Below are 12607 nucleotides of genomic sequence, written 5' to 3'. Positions count from 1 at the left end.
GGGCACCCAGCAGCCCCGGGGCACCCAGCAGCCCCGGGGCACCCAGCCAGCCACCAGGGACCACAGCCGGGACCACCACTGTGACCGTGGGGACATCCCCAAACACCCCCCAGAGCCCTGGTGCCACCACAGGTGAGTGCAGCAGAAGGGCAGGGCCCCCAAGCCCCCCTAGGGACACCAGCACCCAGCCGCGGACTTTATATAGGGCGGGAAATGGGCGTGGCCGCGAATGGGCGTGGCCATAATGGGCGTGGTTGGAATGGGCGGGTGATCGGGGGCGTGGCCCGCGGTAGGGCGGTGCCGGCTATGAATGGGCGGGCGGCGATGGGCGTGGCCAGAAAAGGGCGTGGCTCACAGTGGGCGTGGCGGTGGGCGTGGCCCCGCGGTGGCGCGCTCCCCGTGGTGCCCCAGGGGGTTGCGCCCCGCCGCCGGAGCCCTGTCCCCTGGGCACCCCCCGTGCTCCCCGCCCCGGCACCCTTGGGTGCCTTCGTCCCGGCCGCGTGCGTGGCCGTGCCCGGTGCCTGCGGACGCCTCCGAGCGGGCTCGATCCTGAGCCCGACAAGAAGGAAGCGGCTCCGTGCGGCTGTGACACGCTCTGGGGAAGTGATGCCTGCGCAGACGGCCCGGGAGACAAGTCCTTGGGCTGGAGCACGCCCTTCCTGAGCGCCGCCTGCTCTCTCGGCCAGTTACTCGTCCGCAGGCAGAGCAGGCTGTTGTCTCCCCGGAGCCTTGGTGCCGCGGGCACCAAGCATCACTCCTGTCTCGGGGCGCAGGGACGGCCCCAGGCAGCCCAGCTGCTTCCCCGGGCTTTTTCCCATCGGAACCGTCCCCTCACCAGGCAGAGGATCTCTGCTCCGGTGCCGGTGGAGGTCTGCTGGGCATCACACCCATCCCTGGGAGCATCAGGGCTGGGTGGAAACCCCTCCTTCCCTGGCAGCACCCAGGGAATAAAAGCACCCACCTGGCCCCTCTGCCTCTATCCGGCAAAGGGAGTGCAGAAACCACAGCACGAGGGCTGTGGGGAACGCTTGGAGCTGGGCCTGCGGGGGGACATAGGCTCTTGCCTGCCTGGACATGGCTGGGCACAGAGGAGGGCTGCCCCTGCCCCTGCTGCTGCTGAGCCTCGCCGTGCCTGAGCTGGCTCTGGGTAAGGACTGAGCGGGATGCGTGGGGAGCATCGCTGCCAGGGCGCTGGGTGGTCCCGGGGTGGCTTTGCCCAAGGTGGGGAGGGCAGGGGAGGTGACACGCTGTGGGTGCTGCTTGCCGAGTGGCCCCTTCCCAGCAGGAGAACGTGGCCGTGCTGGGCACTGCGGGAGCAATAGGCTTTGTTTCATTTCTGCTGCCTCACACGCAAATTTCCTCTACCTCTTCCTGGGGGCTGCCTGGGGATGCAGCTGCCTGTTCTCGCCTCTCTGGGGTGATTGGGATGCAGAGGTGGACTTCCACCTCGTCCCTTGTGTGAGGACGGGGCCCTCCAGAGCAGACATCCATCTGGGCAGGGGCTGAGAGCAAACCTTTGCCCTTCATAGTATTATTATTTAACTTCTGGCAGGCTGCAGCAGCTCAGGGAGGAGGTGGCTGCCTGTCTTGAATGCTACAGCGATCTCAGCTCTCTCTGCCTCCCTGAAACCCACAGAGACCACGGCGCTGCTGCCCACCACTGCCTCCACCAGCACAGCCTCCAGCCCTGAAACAGGAATCTCCACTCCAGAGACACCCAGCACACCCCCGGGGAGCAGCAGTCCCTCTCTTCCCACCACAGCCCTGCACACAGCTGCACCAGCCGAGTCCTCTACGGCCCCTCTGGACACCGCAGCCCCCTCCCACACCAGCATAGGGGTGCCCGGGAGCACCCCAGCTCCCAGCCAGCTGCTGGGGACCACAAATGGGACCAGCCCTGGTACCTCCACCCTGGCCACGGGGACATCCCCGGACACCCAGGTGTCATTCCAGAGCCCTGGTGCCACCACGGGTGAGTGTGGCTGGGGGGTGAAGGGTGGGTCTTGCCTAGGTTTAGGACCCCCTGGCTCTCCCTGCAGGCAGCACTAATGCCACATTGCTTTGCCCAGGCACGGAGCCCTCCTCCCCTGCCACCAACTCAACCCAGAGCCCAAACAACACCTCCAGCACCTCCACGGCCCTGCCGACGGCACAGCCCGCCTGTCCGGGCATTGTGAGCCCACGTGGTAAGTGCCACCTCCTGGGACCCCAAACTCTTCTCTGAAGTCTGGCTGGCAGGGCCACACGTGTCCCATGGGCATCGCCACCCCCTGTCACGGTGGTGGCCTTTTGGGGTCCTGCAGCCCCTCTCCTTTCTCAGCCTGGGGGCACCGGTGGTGTGCGGGATGTGTGGTTTGCTGTGCGCACGGAGGGTTGTTCTCCTGCTGGTGTCACAGAGCAGGGTGGCACAGACACCCCCTGTCCGTGGCACGGCATGCCTGAGGGTGGGTGGCACCAATGAGCCTGCTCAGCTCTGGTGGTGGTGCTGGTCCTGCCATGGTGCGGGATGGAAGGGGAACAAGCAGAGCTGTGTGTCTTCTGCTCCCAGGGGAGTCCCACATCTTCCTGTCGATGCGTCTGGCCAGCCCCCTGGACCTCGGGAACACAACGGTGCAGAAGCTGATCGTGTCTGAGGTGAGGTGTGCCCACAGCCCTTCCCGAGGGGGGGGGCCCTCCTTTTTGGCTGGGATCCCTTCCTGGGTGGGGACAGGGGGCAGGAGACCCCCTCCGGCACCACCCGTAAATGCTGCGCGGCGTCACGGCCGTTCTTTGCCCCCAGCTCCAACACAGGCTGCAGGACAGGTTCCCGCACGCCAACTTCACGATGCACTGGAGAGGGAAGAGACCCTGAGCGCTGCCCCTCGCCCGCCGAGGTCCTGCTGGGCAGGGACCTGAGCCAGCCCCCAGCCTCCTGCTCGCCGCTCCTCATCCCCCACCGCTGTGTCCCTCGGGGGTGACCTGCACGGATCCTGCCAAACCTGGCTCCCCCGGGACCCCCGGTGCCCGCCTGCACCCCGCAGCCTCTCTGCATCCTGCCCCACGCTGCAGCCCCCCAGCCACCTGTGGTGCTGATGAAGACGAGGAAGGAGCCCCTGCAGCCCATTGTCAGCCCCTGTGTGCTCTGAAATAAGCAGATTTCAGGACCTGGCTGGCTGTGGGGGCACAGCTGGGGGGGTCCCACGTTGGTGCCCCCCCCCCCCCCCAGCTGCTGGGGCAGCCGCGTGCACCGTGGGGCCGTGGAAATCCCGTGGGCTGAAATCCTTCCCTGTTTTTTTCCAGTCCCTGGCTAAAGGAGAAGGCCGCAGCGTCTATCCCCCTGCAGCAAAGTCACTTATTAACTGATTAATTAGCCAGATAAAATCAGGCCGAAGCAGTTATTACCCTAAGCAAGTCACCTCGCGGAGAGATTAAAAAGTGAAATAATTACCAAAATGGCCGTGTTGTTACTGGGGGGGGAAGGAAGGGGGGGTATTTTTGGCTGATCCCTTCCTGTAGCCCGCGTCCCACCGAGGGAAGGGGCGTTTGGGGCTGCAGGCACCAAACCTGGGGACTGGTCCCAGGCACCTGAGCTGTGCAGGATCTGTCCCCAACCCACTGCTGGCTCCTCTCGTTATGGTCTCGGTGAGTGACAGCCGGGCTGGGACACGGAGGGTGCACGAACGGGGACATAAAAACACGTCCCCCTGCGGTCACATAGTGTCCCTGCCGGTGGTGACCCCAGTTCTGGGAGAGAGAGGACGGGAACTGCCTGGCCCTGAGGGCTCTGGGCTGTGTCACCCGCAGACGTGTCACCTGCTGCCGGCCACCAGCCCCAGCTGGACGGGGCTATCCGCCTCCAGGGCCTGCACCCGTTTCCCCGTGGGGAAAGGCAGCGTGCAGGAGCACACCCAAATTCCCCAGGGAGCCGTTTCCCAGCCAGGATGTCGCCTGGTTTTTGGGGCTTTTTTGAGCCATTAGCACAGTGGGGTGCAGAGCGGGGGGGAACCAGGGCAGAGCCTGCTGGATGGGGTCCCCGCTCCCCACGCCTTGTGGGGCACTGGGGAAATCATCCTCGTGCTCTGCCCACGCCGTGGCGCCGGGCCAGGAGCCCTCCCACGCTGAGTCCCACCGGGCTGATCCTGCCGGCTGTTGAATCCATAACTTCAGACCCCGGGATGTGGCGCGGGGCCAAGGCCGGGAGGCTGAAGCCAAAGTGCGTCACAAAGGGAGGAAAAGGTCCCCAAGTGCTGGGATGAAAAGGTGACCGGGGCACTTACCATCCCCGTCCGGCACAGCTGCCTTCCACCGCTGTCGTGGCAGGGGGAGGAGATGCTCCGGTCTGGCCAAGCCCCCCTGCCCACGTCCTGGGATGGAGAGGAGGGGACATGGCTGTGATGGGGGTGCTGGGGACCGATCCAGAACTGGGGACACTGAGCTGTGACAGGCTCCCAGCCCTGCCCAGCACAGTCAAATGCCCGTGCTCTGTGTGCCTGACATCCCTGGTGGTGCTGGCCGGTGCCTTTCCCCCACAGCTGCTTGGTGGGGTCTGGGTGCCTCTGGGTCCTGAGCGCAGAAATTGCCCTGGGAAGCTGCACCCCCCCTCCCCCCCAGAGCCCCCGCTCGCAGCTGGGGGAAGGTGATGGGAGCCAGCTGTGCCCGTAGCACCAGTCCTGTGGTTCCCAGTTTGAATATTTCCCACCCTCCACTTCCCAGCGTGGACATCTTTGGGGGTTTCCTCCTCTGTGGTGTGGAGCCCTCCCCACGAGGACGGGGTTTTGCCACCATCAGCTTGCTGTGATGAGCTGGTGACTGAGACAGGGATGTTGCTTGCACTGAGGGGCTCTTCCAGCCCTCAAACCATCTCTCACCCTCCTTGCTGTAACCCACTCCCCTCCATCATCATTGTCCCTGGGAGCAGACCCCGTTCCCCGGCACCCCGGGGGACCCTCACCTCCGGAGGGTGGCATCACGGGGTGCGTGGCTGCGGTCACCAGCCCCTGGTGACCGAGGTGTCCCCTCCAGCGTCCCCCTCCCCTTCACCCCTTCCCTGCGCTGTGCCCGGCGCACCAAGTGATCCAGAACCCGCGGGGTTGATGGATAACCTGTCCCCCCCCGAGCCCTCCCCACATGCCCTTGCCGGCAGGAGATGCCGTAATCTCCGCGGGGCTGGAACAAGCAGCCCATTAATTCCAGGAAGGCCGATAAGGCGCTGCCATGCCACGCTGCGCTGCGTGGTGCTGAGCCCCCCCGGCGCTGGGCTTCCCGGCACTGCCCCCCAAGGCTCAGAATCCCGAGGGGGTCCCGTCCTCAGATCCAGCACCTCCCCGCCGTGGGCTTGGTGGGACCGTGCTAACCCCCAAATCCTGGCTCTTTCTGCACAGTTCTGCGTTCTGTGCTCTCTGTCCCATTTCTTGGCTCTGGTGTCCATCCTGTGCTGCGCTGCCTCGGTAACTGCGGATGAGAGATAGCCCCGCGGGATCCGGCGCCTCGCTGGGATCCTGGTTTGGGCACAGCAGAAGGATCGACGGGTTTTGGGTACAGAAAAGGATTGCTCATAGAATCATAGAATATTAAAGCACAGCCCCTTCCCAGGGTGGGAGCGGGATGCCGTGCTCGTGGCGAGGACGATACCCGCAGTGCTGATCCAGGGAGGGCTGCGGGTACCAGGGTGCAGGGATGTGCTTGGATCCTCACCCCAATGCCTCAGCCCTGCTGTCCCAAAACAGGGGAGAGGGGGCTTTGGGGAGCACAGGGGAGAGGGAGCTTTTGGGCCCCGTCCCCCCCGCATCGCCACCGCTCTCCCAATTCGTTCCAGGTGAGCGGTGATTTATGGCCAGCTCCCGGTGCAGGGGGTAAGGCGTGGGTGGGTTGGTGTGACGGGCGTTCGCCGGGACTTGGCCTCCCGTGGCATCGCCCACGCTGCCACTGCCAGCGCCGCCTGCTCCACGGAGGCCGGCCGGCACCCTGCGCGCCGTGCTGCTGCTAATGGCAGCGGGCAGGAGCCACCCGCGGGCACCGCTGGTTAAGGAGCGTTTAATTGCTTTACCAAACACCCACCGTTGTTGTGCAACGCCTGCCACCGCCGGGGAGCCCCGAGTGGGGAGCAGGGACTGCTGCTCTAGGAGAGAGGGCTGGGGGTGGGATATGGGGGGCAGCGGCCCAGCACCTGCCCTGGCGCTGCTGCGCCCGCACACAGGGTGGTGATGCTGGGGGTTGGACGGGGCTCCCCAGTGCTCCCAGTCATGGAGGAGCACTGGGGGGGGCTGGCTGATGCCCCAGGGCCTGCCCCAGATGTGTGTCCCCCGGCTTTTGGATGGAAACCCTGAGCCAAGGGGGTGCTTTGCATCCCAACCCCCCCAGGCAGAGGCACACCTCCACAGCTCACTTTGGTGCTGCAAAGCTGCTCCAGGCTGTGCCCTGCCTGGATCGGGTCCCTGAGGGGTGGCCTTTGGGTGGCCCCCAGCCCACACCCAGCTGTAAGGGGCTGGTGGGGGCCCCCAGAGCCTCCCGGGGAGGTGGAGGGGAGGGCGGGGAGGGAAGGGGCTGGGGACAGGGACGTGGAGGGAGAGCACCGGGGGCGGGAGGGGACCTGCCTCCTTTGCCATCCCTATAAATAGGAGGGACCAGGAGCGGGATTGCACCTGTGGGACTCCAGCTCCAGCGGGAGAGCAGGGCCGGGGCTGCACCTCGCTGCTCTCGCCTCCCTTCCAGCTTCCCGGTGCTCCTCCAGCATGGGGACCAGGGGATGGACGCTTCCAGCCTTCGTGGGATGCTGCCTATGGGTTCTGCATGGTATGTCCCATATCCTCCTGCTACCCCAGTCCTTGCAAATCCCCGGCTCAGTCTGCCCCAGGGAGGATGGCTGAGATGTTTTTTTCCTCCTGGCTTCATTAGAAATTCTTCATGGACAACCCTTGCAGTCCTTTGCAACCCAAAAGCTGGGAAAGTGTTTTAGGGGGCAGGCGTGGCCCCACAAGGCTGGTTGCAGCCAGGTCCCCCTGCAGCAAGGACACCAAAGGCAGGCACAGGGGTGCACCAGGGCTGCTCCACCTCGCCCACAGCCCGGCTCCATGCTAAGGCTCCTCTTGCACGAGCATCCCCGCTCGGCCGCTGCAGGGTGCATGGCATTTCCTGCTCTCCGTGCAAGAATTAAGATAAAACGTGGATTTGTTAGGGTGCAGAGTGCCAAAATAACCTGACTCGGGGACTCGGGTGACTCACTGTTTTCCCCGAGCTGAGAAGGGAAGCGGCTCATCTCCTCCGGCCCATAGGGAAGGGGGGGGGGGTTGCTGCAAACCCCTGAATTCATCAGGCAAAGACAGGAGCGGGGCAGGAAGGGGAAGGGGAGGAAGCAGCCCGGAGGAAGGAGAGGCGGGGGGGACCCCAGGACTGCGGCAGGAGGCAGCGGTCATTGCTGTGGCACGCAGCTCTCGGCACGCCACCGAGCCTGGGAGGCACCTCTGCTGTTGGGGGGCTGGCGGCCTCGCGGGGGGAACCTGCCGAACAGGAGCACCAGGGCCGGCAGCGGGCTGAACGCCCAGTCTCACCCGCAGGGTGCTGATTAGATGTCCCCTAATTGCAGCCGCTCAGAGCCAAGTGTCAGCAGATCCTCCAGGCTCCTCCTGCAGCCCCATCCCTCCAGCGGTTGCACCCCTGTCCTAAAAATAGGGCTGGGTGGGACCTCACGGGGCTGGCGTCTGCCCCGATGGGCGGCTGCTCGGCCCCTCCGGCAGCTTTGGGGCTGGGGAGAGGCTCCTGGGGTTGGGGGGTCTCCATCCACCCCCTGCAGATAAGGGCCTGGGAGCGGGGCAGGGTTTTGGCAGTGGAAAGGGGGCTGCGGTGGGCCAGGAGCCGTCTGCAGCCAGCAGACGTTTCACCAAACCGTGGATGCCCTTTCTGCCAAAGAGCTTTGGGTGAAACGTATTTAAATGTCTCTCAGACACCCCAAAAGATTAAAAAACCCAAAGCTGCGCCCAGGGGTGTCTGTGCAGCGAGGCAGAGAGCACCAAGGGCTGCCCTAAGACTGCAGAGCTCGGTCCCTCGTCACGAAGGAGCAAAACAAAGGAGGAAAAATCCCCTTTGTGCAGGAACAGGGACGCCTGCAGCCCCTGCCTGCTTTGTGTCACCCCTACCCTGTGGTCCCACCGTCCCCTGTGCTCCCACCCCAGGAGCAGGGGGCTGCTGGCCCCATCCCCCCCATTAATACCCTGCTCCCTGCAGGGCTCGGGGCCGCCGTCGCCGTCCCTGTGACCACGGAGGGGCCGTTTGGTGCCGACACGATTTCTCCCATCACGGCGCAGAGCGAGGCACGGGGCGCCCTGCCGCTGGGCACGAGCACCGCCGTGGCTGATACTGAGACAACCGAGAGCATCCTCGTGGGACGCCCGGCCAGCCCGTCCTTCCCCTCCGGGGCTGAGGCAGATTTGGTGGCCACGACCAGCGCTCCTCCGACCAGCTCTCCGGCTGCGGGGAGCGATGCTGAGGCTGGGCTGAGCCCCAGCGCAGCAACACAGGCTGCCAGCGGAGAGCCCCAGGCGGTGACGGACTTGGCCACGTCCCTTAATGCGTCCCAAGGAAACCAGACGGTTTCGGGTGCCGCCTTGGTTTTCACCCCCCAGCCTGCTTTCACCCCCAGCGCGGAGCTTGATGTAACGGGGGCCGCTCCTGCTGCACCCCCCGGGGGCACCCCTCTGTTTGCAGACATGAGCAAGGACATCCTGCCGTCGGTGACAAGGGAAGGAGCAGACTTGGAGCCCACGGCTGATGCCACATCCCTCCCCGCCACCCTGCCACCAGCAGCTGCGGGGGCACAGCCAACAACTGGCAGCCCCCTGGGTCCCCATGTCACCGCACTGCTGAGCCAAGGGCTGGCCACGGACACGGGAGCTGCGGAGGAAGGTGTCACCCTGCCTGGGGACAGCCAAGGTGAAGGCAGAGCCCCCTCCTCGATCCCCAGCCCTGGGGCCGGGGGGCTGCTCACAACACAGTGGGACAAGGTGCTGAGTGGGACCATGGGTGTCACCCTTGGGCCGTCAGCTCTGGGGTCTGGCAATGCAGCAGATGCAGGAAATGCTGCTGTTGGCACAACTGATTCATCCCATCTGGCTCCAGAGAACGCGACAGTGTTGGGCGCAGCAGAAAACCCAGGGCAGAGCTCTCTCCTCGCGGGACAGGCAGGGCTGAGCCCAGCCACCTCACCAGGACCAGCCGGTGGTGGGGATGGAGATGTGCAGGGAGCCCCAGCGGTGTCACCGGCCAGCCCCGGCTCAGCCCCAGCTCCTGCAGCCCCCGAGGCACCTGGGGAGCGAGGGGACACGGCCACCTCGCTGCTGGCCTCCAGGGCCCCCACGGATGCGCAGAGCGACACGGATGCCCCAGCCCCATCCATCGCCCTGCCCCTGCCCACAGGGGCTGTGGGTCCGGCCGAGCCTTCCCTGCAGCCTGCCCCATGGCAGAGCCCCACCGGAGAACAAAAACCACTGCTTGGTGCCGCTCTGCCGTCCCCCACGGACACCCCCAGTGCTCCTGGGGCTGCTTTCCCACCCCCAGGGGCTGCAGCTGGTGATGGGGCAGAGACAACAGCAAACCCTGACCTCGGCGCTGCCCCAGAAGCGCCGGCCTCGCCGTCCCCTGGGGGGTCACAGCCATGGGGGATGGCAGCCGGTGCTCCCGAGGGAGCTGATGGACCTGGCACTGGCCTGAATTCAGCTCTGGATGCTGCAAGCCCGGCTTCTTCTGGACCCAATGGCCTGGCAGGGCCCGCTCAGGAGGACACAGCAGACGCGGCATGGGCAGGGGACGCAAGTCCTTACGCAGACACCCAGGGTGACACCAGCTTTTCATCCAGCAGCACTCAGCAGGGCCCCGCTGACATCGCAGAGCTGCCGGCAGCCCCAGCAGGAGCCGTGCCCAGCACCGAGCTGTCCCCTGCTGCAGCTCCTGGGGACGAAGCAGGAGCAGCCCCGGCACCAGAAGTGTCCCCACCTGGTCCCGTGGCTCCTGGCTATGGGGGGCTGGAGCCCAGCTTCTTGGGGGCTGAAGGACCAGGACCCCTGCCCAGTCAAGCCCCCGGTGCTCCCAGTGCTGCTTTCCCACCTCCGGCTGCTGCATCTGGAGCTGTGTTTGGGACCAGCGATGGGGCAGAGACGGCAGCAAACCCCGACCTTGGTGCTGCCCAGGGAGCCCCCGTGTCCCCATTCCTTGTGGGGTCGCAGCCGTGGGGGATGGCAGCTGGAGCTCCCACGGGAGCAGCTCTCCCTGGGGCCGAAGGACCAGGCACTGGCTTCAGTTCGACACTGGATGCTCCCGGCTCAGCATCACATGGACCCGTGGGACCCCCATCACCCACCCTTGGGGTCCAGCCTGGTGCAGACCTGGGGGTGCCAGGAGCAGAGGGGCAGGCGCTGGGAGGGACCGGGTTGGAGCCATCCCTGAGCTCCTCTCCTGGTGCTGGCATGGAGGCTGGGACAGATCTGCTGCCTGGTGCTGTGTCCCTGCCCGGTCCTGCCTCTCCCGGTGACACACCTCCAGTATCTTCCACTTTGGAGAACGGTGGAGCAGCAGCCCCCATGCCAGCAGCAGCCCCTGGCCCTGACTACTCTCAGGGCTCTCTGTACAGCGAAACTGGCCCAGAGCTCACCGCAGCACAGGGGACCGAGAGCGCAGGGTATACGGCAGAGGCAGCAAACCCCGAGAGCAGAAATCCCTCCACGGACACCAGCTCTTCATCCAGCAGCACTCAGCAGGGCCCCGCTGACATTGCAGAGCTGCCGGCAGCCCCAGCAGGAGCCGTGCCCAGCACCAAGCTGTCCCCTGCTGCAGCTCCTGGGGACAGAGCAGGAGCAGCCCCGGCACCAGAAGTGTCCCCGCCTGGTCCCGTGGCTCCTGGCTATGGGGGGCTGGAGCCCAGCTTCTTGGGGGCTGAAGGACCAGGACCCCTGCCCAGTCAAGCCCCCGGTGCTCCCAGTGCTGCTTTCCCACCTCCAGCTGCTGCATCTGGAGCTGTGTTTGGGACCAGCGATGGGGCAGAGACGGCAGCAAACCCCGACCTTGGTGCTGCCCAGGGAGCCCCCGTGTCCCCATTCCTTGTGGGGTCGCAGCCGTGGGGGATGGCAGCTGGAGCTCCCACGGGAGCAGCTCTCCCTGGGGCCGAAGGACCAGGCACTGGCTTCAGTTCGACACTGGATGCTCCCGGCTCAGCATCACATGGACCCGTGGGACCCCCATCACCCACCCTTGGGGTCCAGCCTGGTGTAGACCTGGGGGTGCCAGGAGCAGAGGGGCAGGCGCTGGGAGGGACCGGTTTGGAGCCATCCCTGAGCTCCTCTCCTGGTGCTGGGATGGAGGCTGGGACAGATCTGCTGCCTGGTGCCGTGTCCCTGCCCGGTCCTGCCTCTCTCGGTGACATGCTCACAGCACACTCTGTTTCGGATACATCCAGCCCAGGTGCCCTGGGAGGAGCAGGCGCTGCCCCCGGTGCTGTGCAGCCTGCCCTGGGTGCTGGCCCTGGCACCCATCCTGCTGCAGGAGGAGGTGGGGGCGAAGGGGCTGGGGCTGGCCCTGGCGATGGGGAGTCCCTGGGGGTGTCCCAGGACCCGGCTGGAGCAGCTGGAGCCTCTGGTGGAGGAACGGGAGCCGTGCTGCACTCTGCATCTCCCTCCACATCTCCCAAGGGATCTTCAGCTGGGTTGAGTGGTGGAGCTGCCGAGGGAGCAGGAGGTCCTGGAGCTGGTGGAGCTGGTGGAGGACTGAGCCCAGGCCCGGAGGCTGCTGCCCCCCAAGGCAATGAGGAGACCCCCGTGCCTGCCCCCGGCATCCAGAGCGGTGCCGACCTCGGGCTCTCGGATGCAAACCTGAGCCAAACCAACGTGGTGGAGCTGGCTGGAGGAGAAACGGGAGCCTTGGCCCCTGGGGCACCTTCCCCCGGTGCCGGTGGGGCAGACGGGGCAGGAGCCATCATCCAGATCACATCAGGGGTGCTGGCCCCCTCCGTCCTGTCCTCTCCCCAGGAAGTGCAGCCCCTGGTCCCGGTGGCCCCGGATGCCTCCAGCCTTTTGCCAGCTGCCTCTGCTGGGGGCTTGGGGGGGAGCTCAGCACCAGCACCCAACGGGCCCCCCCCCTCTGCCTCCAGCACCCCAAGTGGGAGCAGCCCCTTGGCACCGGGCCCCCCACTGCCCGTGGTGGTGTCAGGTGCTGGGAGCGCTCTGCTGGGGTCCCCTGAAGATGAGGTGGCCTCAGGGATGCCGGCACCTTTGGGAGAAGAGTCCCCACGTGTCCCCACGCCCCCCCAATGCTGCCCCTGCTCTGCCTCCAGCCTCAGACAGAGAGGATGCAGCAGCGGGGGCGGCCGCTCGCCCCCCACCAGTTTCCTCTGCAGTTTCTGGAAGTGAGTGGGGCGCGGGGACACAGGGAGAGCTGGGGGCTGCTGCTGGGGGGGGCTGCCCCCTTCCTGCCTCCTCTCCAGCCTGGGGCCCCCGGGGTCCTCCCCAGACCCGTGGTGGCTGAAGGCAGAGGGGACAGTGATGGCCCTGTGCTGGGGGAACCACATCCTGGAGAGGCTGTGGGACCAGGGTCTGGGACAGCTGTGGAGACCCCCACAAAGCCCCTGGTGGGGAGCAGCCCAGGGTCT

General features: G+C 66.1%; 2 protein-coding genes across 2 annotated transcripts; both read left to right on the top strand.

The window, feature by feature from the left end:
• Positions 1-278: 278 nt before the first annotated feature.
• On the top strand, positions 279-3432 carry LOC118157685 (uncharacterized protein PB18E9.04c-like). Its single transcript, XM_035312113.1, has 6 exons — positions 279-1147; positions 1637-1972; positions 2070-2186; positions 2549-2634; positions 2780-2854; positions 3033-3432. The coding sequence occupies exons 1-5, from the start codon at positions 1075-1077 to the stop codon at positions 2849-2851; spliced, it is 684 nt and encodes a 227-aa protein (XP_035168004.1). The 5' UTR covers positions 279-1074; the 3' UTR covers positions 2852-2854; positions 3033-3432.
• Positions 3433-6628: 3196 nt separating this feature from the next.
• Positions 6629-9681, top strand: LOC118157680 (mucin-19-like). The gene is made up of 3 exons (XM_035312106.1): positions 6629-6771; positions 8200-9392; positions 9529-9681. The coding sequence occupies exons 1-3, from the start codon at positions 6711-6713 to the stop codon at positions 9679-9681; spliced, it is 1407 nt and encodes a 468-aa protein (XP_035167997.1). The 5' UTR covers positions 6629-6710.
• The last annotated feature ends 2926 nt before the right edge of the window (positions 9682-12607 follow it).

The sequence above is a fragment of the Oxyura jamaicensis genome, assembly GCF_011077185.1.
Source record: "Oxyura jamaicensis isolate SHBP4307 breed ruddy duck chromosome 9 unlocalized genomic scaffold, BPBGC_Ojam_1.0 oxy9_random_OJ106483, whole genome shotgun sequence".
NCBI classification, from domain to species: Eukaryota; Metazoa; Chordata; class Aves; order Anseriformes; family Anatidae; genus Oxyura; species Oxyura jamaicensis.
Note: the sequence above shows the minus strand (reverse complement) of the source record. Positions and strands in the feature narration are given on the sequence as shown.